Below are 13291 nucleotides of genomic sequence, written 5' to 3' on the forward strand. Positions count from 1 at the left end.
GACCTGCTCCGATCTTTCTTCAGAAAAAAAAAATGGCCAAGCACAATGTATGTAACAGTGTATTATTAGCCAGAACTTGCAGCTCTGTAATGCCAATGTTTTTTTCATCGGTGAGCACAGAATAATTAGCAAGCAAGGTACTTAGATTGCCCGGCCAAGATGGGATGGATAAATAAGTGATTAATAAACAGAACTGGCAATATAGTATAATGATGTGACACAGGTTTCATTTTACCTCTAATTGCTAGTCAGCCTTTAATTGAAATGCACAGTACACACAAAATTCTGACAATTAGACCGAGCACAGTGATGCAGGAATTGTCCTAATCTACTTGGAACATACCGAGGGAGGACAGAGGGAGGAGATTCACCCCACGTCCATACAAGTGCTAATGCTTATTAGTGGGGGCCAGACCCCACAAAAAACATACAGAGACATTTCTGCTGACCCATATTCTGTTATTGCAGAGTACAGCCTATCAGTACAATCTATGACAGTTGACAGTCACAGACTTTTGTCTACAGACATTAACTGTACTCAACACTGATTACTAATTTAATGGACCCCAGTCATCAGTCAAGATGAAACACATTCTTTCAGAAGCAGCTAATAAAAGCTTAGGTGCTTAACTGGGAAAGACAGTCAAGCTTTTCCATGGCCTCGACACCTGGCAATGCCTTTCCAACTCTGCTAGAGACTGAAAAGGCAAAAAGGACAGCCAGATCCCAGGCAGAGATGTGAACGCTGTGTGGGACACCTGAATTACGTGGCACAGAGTTCAGCCCAGATTAGTTTTCCTACTGTACAGTCCCTGCACTTGTTTTAATAAGCACTGACATTTGGTAAGAAGTGAACACAAGCACAATTTTTTTTTTTTTTTGGTGGTGGTGGTAAAATTACACTAAATTCATTGGACACTAATGATACAGATCAACCTCTGCTGCTCATTTTCATCGGAATAAATAAGGCCTTGGCAGGCCTTGAAAGCAACACATAAATTTCCCCATGTCTGGATACTTCTGTTTTACAGAATAGCACAGGTTTTGTATCATCAGTTCTATAAGCAGCAATTCAAAAGAATCATCCTTTCAGATTTCTGAGAAAAGAACATAATGGAGGTTACTCAAAGGAATAGATGCTGCAGCTACAACTGTTCTCACTATGTACATATGAGATGCTTCGATGTTCCTTGCTACTGATTGCATGAGTAAACATTTTCAGTATGCAAAATTCTATTAAACTCATGGGGATTCTGCATAATTTTATAACAGCTCCACTTGTGGCGTTTGATCGACTGGGTCAGCAACAGACAGATGGTAAAGAATTAATTCTAATGCTGCTTTATGGCAGTGCTGGCGTCAGGGTTTTCTCTACTCATTCTGTTTGGAAAAAGTAGAACTTTTCCTACATTCTCTACACCTCAAAGTAAGACACCACAGAGTAAAAATATGGAAAGTAATTTCCTTAAGTATGGGGATCTAGAAAGGATAAAACAAAGCCAACCTAATTGTCAGTCTTTCTGTCTGTGCTAGGGGAAGAGTGACCCATCAAAAGCCCAAGCATCAGAAGTGTAACATATAATAAAAGATAACAAAGAGAGTTTTCTTCCATAGGGACAAGAGATAGGTCGCTGGTCAGTAAGCATGCTTTCACAGATATACCCTTCTCTTAAAACTATTTCTTCCGTCTCCTGTGCTCACTTGATTTTATCTAGTTTTGGCTAGTCATCCTTCACTTCTTGAAGCCCTACAACTACCTTTTACAACTATTTTCTTTTTTGCTTTTTTTTTCCCCCCTGTACTTTTCTAAGAGGAAGAACAAGAATGTAGCAGCAGTCAGCACAAAGTGGAAGACAAATGGAAACTATTCCACTTGCCATTTACCCTACCCACATAAAATTCTAAAACAAAAAGAAAAGTTAATCTTAAAGACATGAAGTAATAAAATAATCTAATCTCTCAAAGTAAAGAGATTATACTGGAATCCATCCCTGCAATAATTAGGGTTTTCTCTTATTCCGTTTTTTAATCACTCCATAATTCTAAGGTGCAGTGATAAGTATTATTGAGTCTTTAGCGAGTTTGTGCTTAGCATATATTTAGATGGCAAACTATTAGCAGTCTGAAAATGGTGCCTAAAATTAAATTATTAATGCACTGTTCCCCAATTTGGGGAAAATGGTCCCAAAATTAAATAGTGATCTGGCTGGAATTTGCAGGCAGAACTCAAACTCTTGAGATACACAACATATGTCCAGAAAACCATCAAAATTTGGAGAAAGTTGAACTGATACAGAAGTACTTGGCTGAGGTGGGTTTTTTTAAAAGCCTGAAACTCAGAGGTGTTATCTACATGTAAACTTTGAGAAGACAACTCAGACACTCATGTGGACATAGTTAATATTCTAACTCTTTCAAAGCATGAGAGAAAAGGCAGTCTTCTTTGAATTCTATGCCAGCATCACTCAAAGTGGGTCAAGGATTTAATGGGAAATATACAACAAGCAAATCAGTAAATCAGGTTTTCTTTTGGTTGAAAGACTACCTGGTTTTGGGGAAAAGGCCCCTCACATTTCAAAATAGGACAGTTCCTTTCAATGGCATGGTGTCATCATTATTCCAGAAGCACTACCGTCTGTAACCTGAAAAAAATACTTTCTGCTCCTTTTTCTTTAAGCATTATAGCTTTCATCCCTATTTCTCACATGTCAGCTTGCATTATGAATGTTTCTCTGAAATGCAAGCTAATAAAGACTGCTTCAGAAAAAAGGGCTTAAGGTTGTCAGGCACACCTGCCAACCCTTTGGACAAACAATTTTCTTCCATTTGGATTTTTAATTAAGCTTTCTGAAAGCACTTTAATATAAGAAAATGGTGAAAAAACATCTAGTAGATTTTGACTAATCCAAAGAAAGACTTCATTTTCTATTGAAGATAGAGATGACAGCTTCAACTTTTACCACTGACAGTGCATTAAATCAATCCCATCCCCGAAACTTAGCCCCGTTCTTTGGCCTCACACCCAAGGAAGGAAGAGCTTCTTTCTGGTTAAGAGGGGCCAAGCAAAGCTTAGGTGCCTAGTCACTCCTTGGATCTCTCTTACATGGGACTGGAGATAATCACAAAGCAAGGAACATCCAATCCCAAGACACCAGTCTTTTCATGTTTTGTCATCAACAGTTCATATAATTCTCAAAGTCACCAACAGTGTCATTGGAAAAGATAAGAGGGATCATGTTTTATCTCATTACTGATTATTTCAGGACATCTTCACTTACTGCATTACACAAAAGGCACAGTTCCCAGTATAGTATTTATCTCACTCTACAGCTGTTTTCAGCCTTCTGCAGTGTAACTTCTCCACTAAACCAAGTTCACGTGAGATTTTCTTGCAAATATTTCAGGGGGAATGGGTGTTTCTTTTTTTACCTGAAATGGAGACTGGCTGTTATAATTCTTTATCTCCTTGTTGGCTCCCCGGAACAGCAGCACTCTTGCACAGCTCTCCTGAAAAGGGCAGAAGAGTAAGCCTATTAATAAGGGTCTTTAGTTACTAAAGATATTGTGGCTATGAGATGTGTTGCTGTTTGGTATGTATTTTCTCAGATAAGAAGTAAACAAAATAAATAAATAATCTGAGAATTTAAGTTATTAAAGTAATACTTTAAATATGATCAGCTTTTAGGTGTTTTGCAGCTTGTTAGAGTAGAAACAACAAGTAAATGTAAAAAAATGTAGAGGAATGAGAGAGGTAAACATCTTACTGAATTTTTAAGAAACTGTGCTGTGGAAATTCCATACTTGACAAATCAAATTTTGCAGAAAATATGGTAGTTAAAGATGAAATTTCACTCTCATATGGGTTTTTCCTATTTTGTAGGGAAAACAGTACTGTTCATGGTACTGTAAACAGTACCTGGGATGAATTATATCCTCCCCTACTGCTAAAGATCAAAGTGGTTTTACCACTTGCATGCACTTATTTTGTTTGGGGTATTTTTTAACATATCTTCAATTTTAAACACCTAATGTATGATTTTTTTTTTCCAATACACCTGAAATTATTTGGTCTGGCTTTACATACTGCACTCACCAGTCTTATCTTCTCTCTTTTCACATAAAAAATGCTAACAGTTACAGCACAAACCAAATACAGTCCTTCTAACAAAAGAAAAGCACAGCTTTAGGCCCTCTGCAAACAAAATCCTTTAACAACAATTTTTTGGATCGATACAGTGTATTGCTTAAGTTGCTACTCTACACCGCTGTAAACTATGAGTGACCATAACCTGCTTAGAAACCCTCTGTGGTTCTGGCACGGTTCTCAGAGTATTAGACTTTCTGATGATCCATCTGTTGACTATATTTCTTACCAGTCACCTCTAATATTCATCTTCGGACTTCATGCAAAAACATTTCAAAATGTTTTTATGTTTCCTTATCATAAATATTTCCATTCATTTTGTTGAGCTTTCCAGATTTGTTATCATGTTGTGTTATGGAGTTCTACCTACTGAGGTATTTCAATGTGCTACCTTTCACTTTGAACAATAAATGTGCAGACAGAAGCAATAATCATATAATTTAGCTATTTTAGTTACAGAAATGAAGTTTATTTACTAGATTCTGAATCATAAGTGAATGCTCAGAAATTATGATTGAAAACAAATTTTGTCATTGTGGTTTCTAATTTATCACACCATATTCTTAATCCCATTAAGTCTCCTCCATCACGTGCTCCTAAATATATCTGGGGAGGGGTTACCCCATCCTTTCACCAAGATTCAATACTGCAGAAAGGTAGCCTTTTGTTCCCACACTTCCTGTTCTGCACAACAGACTGAAACAACAGAACAGATCACAGCTCAAGACAGTATATTAACAATCATCTCATAGATGGTAAATTTCTAATGATATATAATTAGTTGAGATAGTCTCATTTGCTTGCACTGAAATCTGCACTTTAAGTGTGTCCTCCGTATCACTGAACATAGAAGGACCAAGAGCAACATGTAAAACATCAAAATGTTTTTCTAATTTCTTATGTTCCGTATCAGCAATCATCCAAAAGAAGTAAATGTGCTGCAATCTAGACAAAGACCTCCAGGTTAAAAAAAAAAAAAGTTACTTTCAGGGTTACTTTTCCAGGAATTCCTTTTTGACTGACTCCTAAATGATTCTAGGTTTGCACACTATGCTGGAAATGTTAGTAGAACTCTTTAGAATTGAAATACACAATTTTGATCTAGAACTTGAGAATATAAATAATGATATTAAGAAACATAGGATAGATATTGGCTGTTTATTCATTTGTTTATCAGAATAAATAATTCAACACTACAAAACCAAAGGAATTACACATTTTAAACCTTTCTACAAATTTAAGCTGTCTGCTCAGTAACAAAAAACCTGCAAAGTGATTGATTTATTTATTAAATGGTTTTGATGAGAAAAGTTTTGACAAAGTGGTCAGTTGTTCAACATAAGAATTTTCAAGAAAACTTGTTTGGATTAAGTACTGTGTTTGTTTATTTGTTTGTTTGTTTGTTTATTTATTTAGTATTTTAAAACAGAAGCATTCTTATAGCTTCATCCTCTCCCTTTTGTCTCCTCCCCACCCTTCCAGTATTAAATAGACTAAATCAGGGAGAATAAGCAAAAAAGTCACCACCAGAAATTATTTTGATTATTTTTCTTTTGTTAATTCAATGGAAATTCCGTATTTTAGAGCTCTATGTTGTTAAGGTGCTGCCTATGAATGTCGTAATTCCTACTTGCGCATATTTTAGCTCTGACAACATAATACTTCTGATATTGAGAGCTTAGTCTTGTGCATTCTTCATATCAAACATAAACTGAACATGAAGTAGCTTAGAGAAGTGTGGGCTTGTCAGCAGATTAGATTCAATTCATTGTCTGAGCACTAATTACCTGATTTAATACTACAACAGTTTTTATATAGAATCCAATTCACTGACTGAAAGAAGGCACACTTCACCCCAGTGTTTTTATTTGCAAAATACAGACACATAAGATCAGTCTACATTTCACTAAGTCACTGGACAGCCACAAAATAACTTAAAAAACCAAGAGTTTATTCAGCACTTAGCTGACACTCAGGAAAACAGAATTAACAACTTCAGAAAGTATACCAAGAAAACTCCCCAGGGAAGACTGGAAAGGAAAATCAAATGGGTAATGACTCCATCTACAGGAATCAAGAGGTAAAAAGGATACTGCTGTCCCCATCCTCTCCATCCAGAAAAGGCCAACACCATTCCTTCCACATTAGCTAATAACAACTTTCAATAAAAGGGACACTGAAAAAAATCAGCATAGGTTACTGTTCACAGCACCCTGAGAAAAACTTTTTATTTTCACATACACTTGATTAAGGAAAACAGAAGCATTAGAGTGTAGCCACAAGATGTTAAACTTCCATTCACAAAGCCAAGCTTAATGACTATCAAAATATTTGCAACTTTGCTGATGTAATTTCAATTAGAGTCTCTAAATATTCTACAGAATAATGTTTTCCACTGATGTCAGCAGGAAAACACATCTCTAAATGAAAAACACTGTCATTCTACAGGATATTCTAATTTCAGCATCATACTGCATAACCTTTGCTAAAAGGGTTTGATCTTGTAAACATGAAAGCAGTAAAATCATTATAAAAAAAGATATGAGTTCACGTTTTTATGTGCATTATGGTCTGGGCTTCAAAATTCTTATTCAGGAAAAGTGAAGTAAATGAGGCTAAAGTGAGCATTTTAAAATATTTTTTTCAACAAAAATGCGTATAGTTACACGTTAAGCTCATCACATGAAGCCTAACTGCAAAATTTTTGTTGAGATGAAGGTGAATTTCATTTCTCCACCAAATTTTCTAGGAATTATAACAAATACCAACTTGCAAAAGCTGTGTATGCCTATGGTCTAGAAGCCATCCAAGCTGAGCAAAGAAACCACTGCTAACCTGAAACTAGCTAATGCAGGTACTTAACAGCCTGCTGAAGGTGGTTGGTAGAGAGGGAGCAGAAGCAGTCCACAGAGATGGGACCACTGCTCCCACTGATAGGCTGAGTACTGCAAATAATCAGCATTAACAGGGAAGATTTGTATGGCTGGACTCTTTATGAACTGATGTCAATTATGACACACACATCAAGTCAACAGTCTTGAAAAATGTCAAATTATGCCCAAAACTGTATTTTTTAAGAAGTTGAGGGTATTTTAGACCTAATTAAGGAATCTGCCTTGACAAGACTTTTGAAAAAAACTAATATGGTAATTAAATAAGAAGCAGATGCTCTAACAGATGTTTCACTAGTTACAGTCACATCTCATGACTTGTGTTTTGCTAATTCAATGTAACATTATATGCGCTGTGTTTTAACATAACTGAAAAACTCACTCCTTCCTCATCCCATCCATGCAAAGAGAGTATAAAATGCTACCACATCAAAAGGTTCTGTTATTTGTAAATGACTAGACAAGTCATAAACAGCAGAGAATCTGGTATCTTCTGTATCTAGAGACGTTTCCACAGTATTTTCCACGTATTTCTTATTTAATTCTAATTTAAATTCTAGAAAAACAGCAATAAATCCTGAATAAGAACCAAATATTTAGATGTGATGCAAACAAAAAAAAAAGAGAAGCTGATAGAACAGGATGTTGTTTTATTTTCCAATTAATACGTATACTCTTGCTACCTACAATGAACAGCCTTATTTGTAATCAGTGAATAAACCACTAATAAAATAGTTTTTAATTATGTTTTTTCTAGTTTTGAAGACCACTGTTTGAAACCTGTAACCCTTCATTGTGTGTGAAATAAATCAAATGAAAAATAATGAGCTATGCTCTTCAGTGCAACTTCCTTCTACAGATCAATAATGGCACGTTTATCCCAAAAGCATTTATTAAAAGCGAGGAAACTGCATCTCAGGAAAACCTAACACCAAAGCAGTAAACATCAACAGAAAACTCAACAAGCCTCTGTTTCTGTGGATGGACATGAAAGATTTAGCACTTGTACCTCAGTTATGTTTTTTTATTCCTGGCTGTATGGCATTCTCTCACAGCCCTGGTTTCCAGGCTCCACAGGAGTGAACTCTCCGGACCCACCTGCACTCAAAGCAAGCCATCCCTCCCCACTTAGCCACACAGAGGGGACCCCAGGCACCCCTCCGCCCCCACTGGGGACCTGCACGTCACTGGAGGACGACAGGGTGACTCTGGGGCGCTGGGGGGGCAGAGGTGTGAGCCCACTCACCTGGTTGTACAGGGCGCAGATGTGCAGTGCGGTGTTTCCAGAGGCGTTCTGCGCACACATATCGGCGCCGTAGAAGAGGAGGTGCTCTAGATGTTGGACATGTCCGTATCGGCAAGCCTGTAAAGAGATGCATACGTATTCTGGTTATTATACAATCTAGGCAAGCGTTCCAGGTAAACAGTTTTAGCAGAGAAGATGCTATTTAACTTAGGGTCTAACTTTTAGAACCATGCCTGGACTGAACATCCAGATGCACATCCCTGCCTGTAAACACCAGTGTGTGCACTTCAGGTACAGCAAGTCTGTGCATAAGCTTAAGCATCTGCTTATTTGAGGAATGGCAATTTAAGGTATCACGAAAATACAAAGTTTGACCATTTTTACCCACATAACATAAATGTGTCAAGCAGACTAACAGAAAATAGAGTTCTTTTTTTGTCCTGCCAATCTTCGGGAAGTTGTCCACTAGATGGCACTGAAGATGATCAGATTTCTAAAGCTTGCTTTCAAGCTATGAAAACAGTCCAAGGAAATCTGGCCAAAATTCAAGTAATAACCTTGATTCTGTGATGTCAGGTAGGTGAAAAGTATACACAGGGCACTGACCCAAAGGAGGGAAAATCTTCAGGAGACCACTGACTACCTTCTTCCCTATAGCACACCTCTGAGCACTTCCCAATTTGTAATGTTTTCAACTTCACATCATCTCAGATCAGTATCATTCCTATATAATACAGAATTTAAGATGAGAGATACAGGTATATAAAGCCATTCACTCTTAGGTACCTAATTACTACTGACTTCAGTGGGAGTTTCAAACTAATGCATCTTGCAATCTGGATGAGAAAAATTAAGTGTACTGCCCAATGCACAAATTAAGCCTGTGACACATCCCAAATCCCAGTCTAGTATCCTAACCACTGCACTTTTTCTTCCCCCACTTTCAATTCTTAACATACAGAAAAGGAAAAAAACAATGTTTATGAAATAGTTTATTGATTTACAAATTATCTGCCAAAATAATGGAGACATTATGGCAGCTGTTATTAGAACAGGAATGTTTTAAGGCTAGGCAAGAGAAAGCAAGCATTCAGCAACGAGCAAAGGGAGAAACAGCACCATACTGTAACTGTGTTTCTGATTGTGCAGGAGATTAGAGGAAATGCACAATTAGCCATAAATGATCAGTGGTGTCTAGTCTCTGAAAGTCACTCAATGTCTAAGTATGAATGCGCAGATGCAATTATTAGAATTACTCCTAATTACAAGAATAATTCCAACTTTTTACTCTCACTACAATAAACTGGACTAAAACCAGGCCCTTTCTCCACTTTGCTTTGTTTGCTAGAGTGGGATTTGCCTCCTCTTTGCCAGTCTGACAATAACACTTCCTCAGGTTACGCGGAGGTGCTGGAAGACGACTAGTGCAAGGGAGACTCCCCTCGCTACCAGGGTGTGTGTGGTCGGTGAGCAGTCCAAACCATTCATCAGGGCTCCCCGGTACAGTCAGCAGAGACAGATCGGTATCTCCAGAGGATATCCCTTTTATTACTATCCTAGCACTACACGAACCACCACCTTCCTTGCCTCTTCCCATGGTACCCATGTACCAACATCAAAAGAAAAATCATTAGAATCTCAGTTTCCACACACGCAGGGAATGAAAACAGACTCAAACTGTGAGTCTGTGAGAGTTTAACATTCTTCATTGCAACATATCAAGGATCCTAGCAGCAGGATCCTGAATCCAAATCTTCCTGTAAAGTTCACCAGAGAGAAAGGAGAAAGTACCCCTGACAAACATGCAAGAAGCATTACCAAGGATACTAAAATTGGCAGCCAACAAAAAGATCAACTTACAATTTTTTACCAACTGCCACTATTAGGATGCTAAATTTCTAAGAGTCCATTACATAAATACAACTAGTGCAATTTCTGCAGCAAAATCCATAGTAACCATCAGATTTCAAAGCTACAGAACTCCACTGGCAAGGATGCAAAGTAATAAGCAAACAGAAAAAGAAAAAAATTCCATACTTGTATGTGCATGGACTAAACGTACCCAAATGGCCTCCAAAATAGTGTTTAACCATTAAACATACACGGCACATTTCCTCATACAAGTTTAACTTCTTGTTTGAAGTTAACTGTCCTACCTGATGAATTTCTTGCCATCCGTTTTCATCTTTGCAACTGACTGTAGCATGTTCATGAAGTAGCAGCTCACAGCAGTAGGGATCCCCTCCCACAATGGCAGTGTGGTACAGTGGTGTCAGGCCACAGCTGTCTTTGTAGTTAGGAGATGCTCCAAGCTCTAAAAGGGTCTGAAAGGAACCACAAACTGAAAAATGTGTTTTGGAAGAACTTCTTACTCTAAAGGGACATTACCTGATCAAGTATTTATAAGGTTGATACTTGCCATAATGTGTATTTTTTGTTCACTTATTTATAAGCTGATAGAATGGGCCACGGCACAGACTAAGTTAAGCAAGAAATTACCTCAGAAGAATTAGGATCTAAAGGAATCTACGGGGATAGCAAAGAAAGGATGAGTGGCAATGTCCAATTTCCATCCTCTCATTAAGTTCAGAAATCTCAGTTCTGAAAATGCCGCATCGCCTTTGCAACACATTCACCTCTTCAGTTACAAGATGCTTTATCAAAAGTGTCATGCAATTTGAATATCTGTCAAAAGGAAATAAGCAAAAGCCATAAAAATAAGACTTAACCTAGACTATCAAGGTGATTTAAGAATACCTGTTAGAATACAAAAGAAAACAGAAGAGACTGTGTAAGATATAATGTGTAATCCATGCCACCAGCACTTGCTTCAAAGAGATAAGCAAATAGTGTTATTCCTATTTTCTCAAATCTTTCCCAATGTATCAATGAATAAGGTTAAATTTCACTTTTTCTTCCTACCAGAAAAAAAAAAAAAATCAGAAATCCAAAGGCTCTTCATTGAAAGCAAATCCTATGATTTGAAATGCACAGGAAAGCACTATAACAGGCACATATTAAAAGTTCCACTGAGGACAATACAGTAATTAACTGAAAACACTCTCCTTTATATATTTTTTCTATAATATAATGTATAATTTGCTACTGAAAGCATTTACCTTGAGGGTTACTTGGTTCTTGGCTCTGGCTGCTTTGTGTAGAGCTGTCATTCCATCTTTAGCTCTGAAGTCTAAATGTGCTCCTCCATTTTTCAGAGCTTTTATCACTTCTACTGTATTGTCAAGCTGAACTGCCAAAGTTAGGGGTGTTTCTAAAGAAGAGAATAGCATATATTAAAAAAAAAAAAAAAAATTTATAGAATAAAGAATATTTGCTTTTAAACTGTTAAGTTAAAAATGCTGTTCAAAGAAAATTATAAATTATCAATTTTCTCCTTTTGACAGCAAAACTATTCGAATTCCATTAGCCTAGAGTTTTGAAGGCAACAGAAAGAATGAGATTCATCTTGTTAATCAGCTTAGGTTGAAGCAACCCAAGGTACTACTTTATGCTGCTAGTTTTATTGTTCTGACCTCCACTTTCTAGGTCATGATAATTTGGGTCCAGTCCTCGGTCCAACATCTTTGTGATTTTTTCCACTGAGAGATGGTGGACATGATCCATAAATTTTCTCAAATTAGCCTGAAATAAAGAGTGAGAAATGAATCATCCATTAATTTCAAATAGAAAATTTTGACTAAAAGTGAAATATTCTGTCAATTGATGTCAATACCTACTGACATCATTGAACAGCAGCTAATTCACATTCCTGGAGAATCTGACTTTATACTGAGAGCATAAACCCCCCGGTTTATAATGTTCAAAAGAAACACAGTAAGAAGATCCTGGAGTTTATACTTTTAAGGAAAAAATGAGGGAAAGATTTATTCAGTAAGAAATGAGGATGAAGTACAGTGATCATTATTATTATCCTGACCTAAATAAGTTTAAAGACGTAGATTGGCAGTTATGCAGCATGCTGAAAGCACACTGTATTTATGAAGGTTCGTTTAAAACTACTAGTATACATATGGAAGAGTCAAACATGGGAATTTTTCTGAGAGAAATTCCCAGATCACACTTTACACATCCCTGTTGGTGCTGGCAGCACATACTGCTTGTTGTTCAGCAACTGGCCCAGGTGGTAATAAACTCCTACTTATTTCCAGTTTCTCAGACACATTACTTTGGTAAGCAGGCAACTGCTAACTTCTCCAGTAAATTGGGCATACCTTTGTATGAAGCTTGGCCAGCTGTTTTTCATCAAGATTGAACTGTTTATAGACTCTTTTCTTGTACCGAAACTGAGGGAGGAAAAAAGAATACATTCAAAATGTCCTATTTTGCTTATAAATTTGTAATTAAAAAGTCTTAATATTTCATTTTGAATATTCAGCAATAATCAGCACTCGCTTAGCATAGTGGCATCACAGTTTTACAGTTCACATAAGCAAAATTCATATCTTGTATAAATATACTGAAATCAGCAGAGGTGTGTGGGAAATGAGACTGGCCTCTAGAATCTACATAAATAAGTAAGAATTACAGTGAAAAGAACTTTTCCCGAAGGGTATCCGTGCACTTTCATTTAGACTCTAGGCAGAAAGAACTGGGAAGGCATGCTAAATAAAAAACCACATACTTCAATATATCAGCTTAGCATTTGTGAAACTTTTCTTAAAAAAAGGATTCCTGAAAAATCCTTTAATCAACAAAGGCAGAACTTAAACATAGGAATAGTTCTCCTGATGCTTAAAAGGAAAAATACTGGTCCTGTGAATGAGGTTCAGAGGATTCCCTCTTTTTTTGGCTGAAACTCACTCACATTTTATCCTGAACATTATGCTACCCTACGGCCAAAGTAGCAAGATCTATGGCAAAAAATCATGGGATTTACATAGTTACAATTTACTATTAGCTAATCCTTACTATGCAGAATTCAAAGTGCAGCACATCTGTTAGACAAGGAGACTGTACTGAATGAGGCTTTAACACCAGCTTTTCACAAGA

The 13291-nt window shown here is 36.9% G+C and overlaps 1 protein-coding gene across 8 annotated transcripts in view; it reads right to left on the minus strand.

Moving 5' to 3' along the window:
* The window catches only part of SHANK2 (SH3 and multiple ankyrin repeat domains 2), a 362604-nt gene that overhangs the window by 292718 nt on the left and 56595 nt on the right, over positions 1-13291 (minus strand). For all 8 annotated transcript variants that reach the window (XM_026850798.1, XM_026850802.1, XM_026850804.1 and 5 more), the window contains 6 exons: positions 12514-12585; positions 11815-11923; positions 11401-11552; positions 10438-10605; positions 8282-8398; positions 3430-3507 (listed from right to left, as the gene is read on the minus strand). In XM_026850798.1, coding sequence (XP_026706599.1) covers positions 3430-3507; positions 8282-8398; positions 10438-10605; positions 11401-11552; positions 11815-11923; positions 12514-12585 — 696 coding nt within the window. The remainder of the gene's footprint in view (positions 1-3429; positions 3508-8281; positions 8399-10437; positions 10606-11400; positions 11553-11814; positions 11924-12513; positions 12586-13291) is intronic.

This window comes from Athene cunicularia (genome assembly GCF_003259725.1).
Source record: "Athene cunicularia isolate RWA chromosome 5 unlocalized genomic scaffold, athCun1 chr5_part3, whole genome shotgun sequence".
NCBI lineage: Eukaryota > Metazoa > Chordata > Aves > Strigiformes > Strigidae > Athene > Athene cunicularia.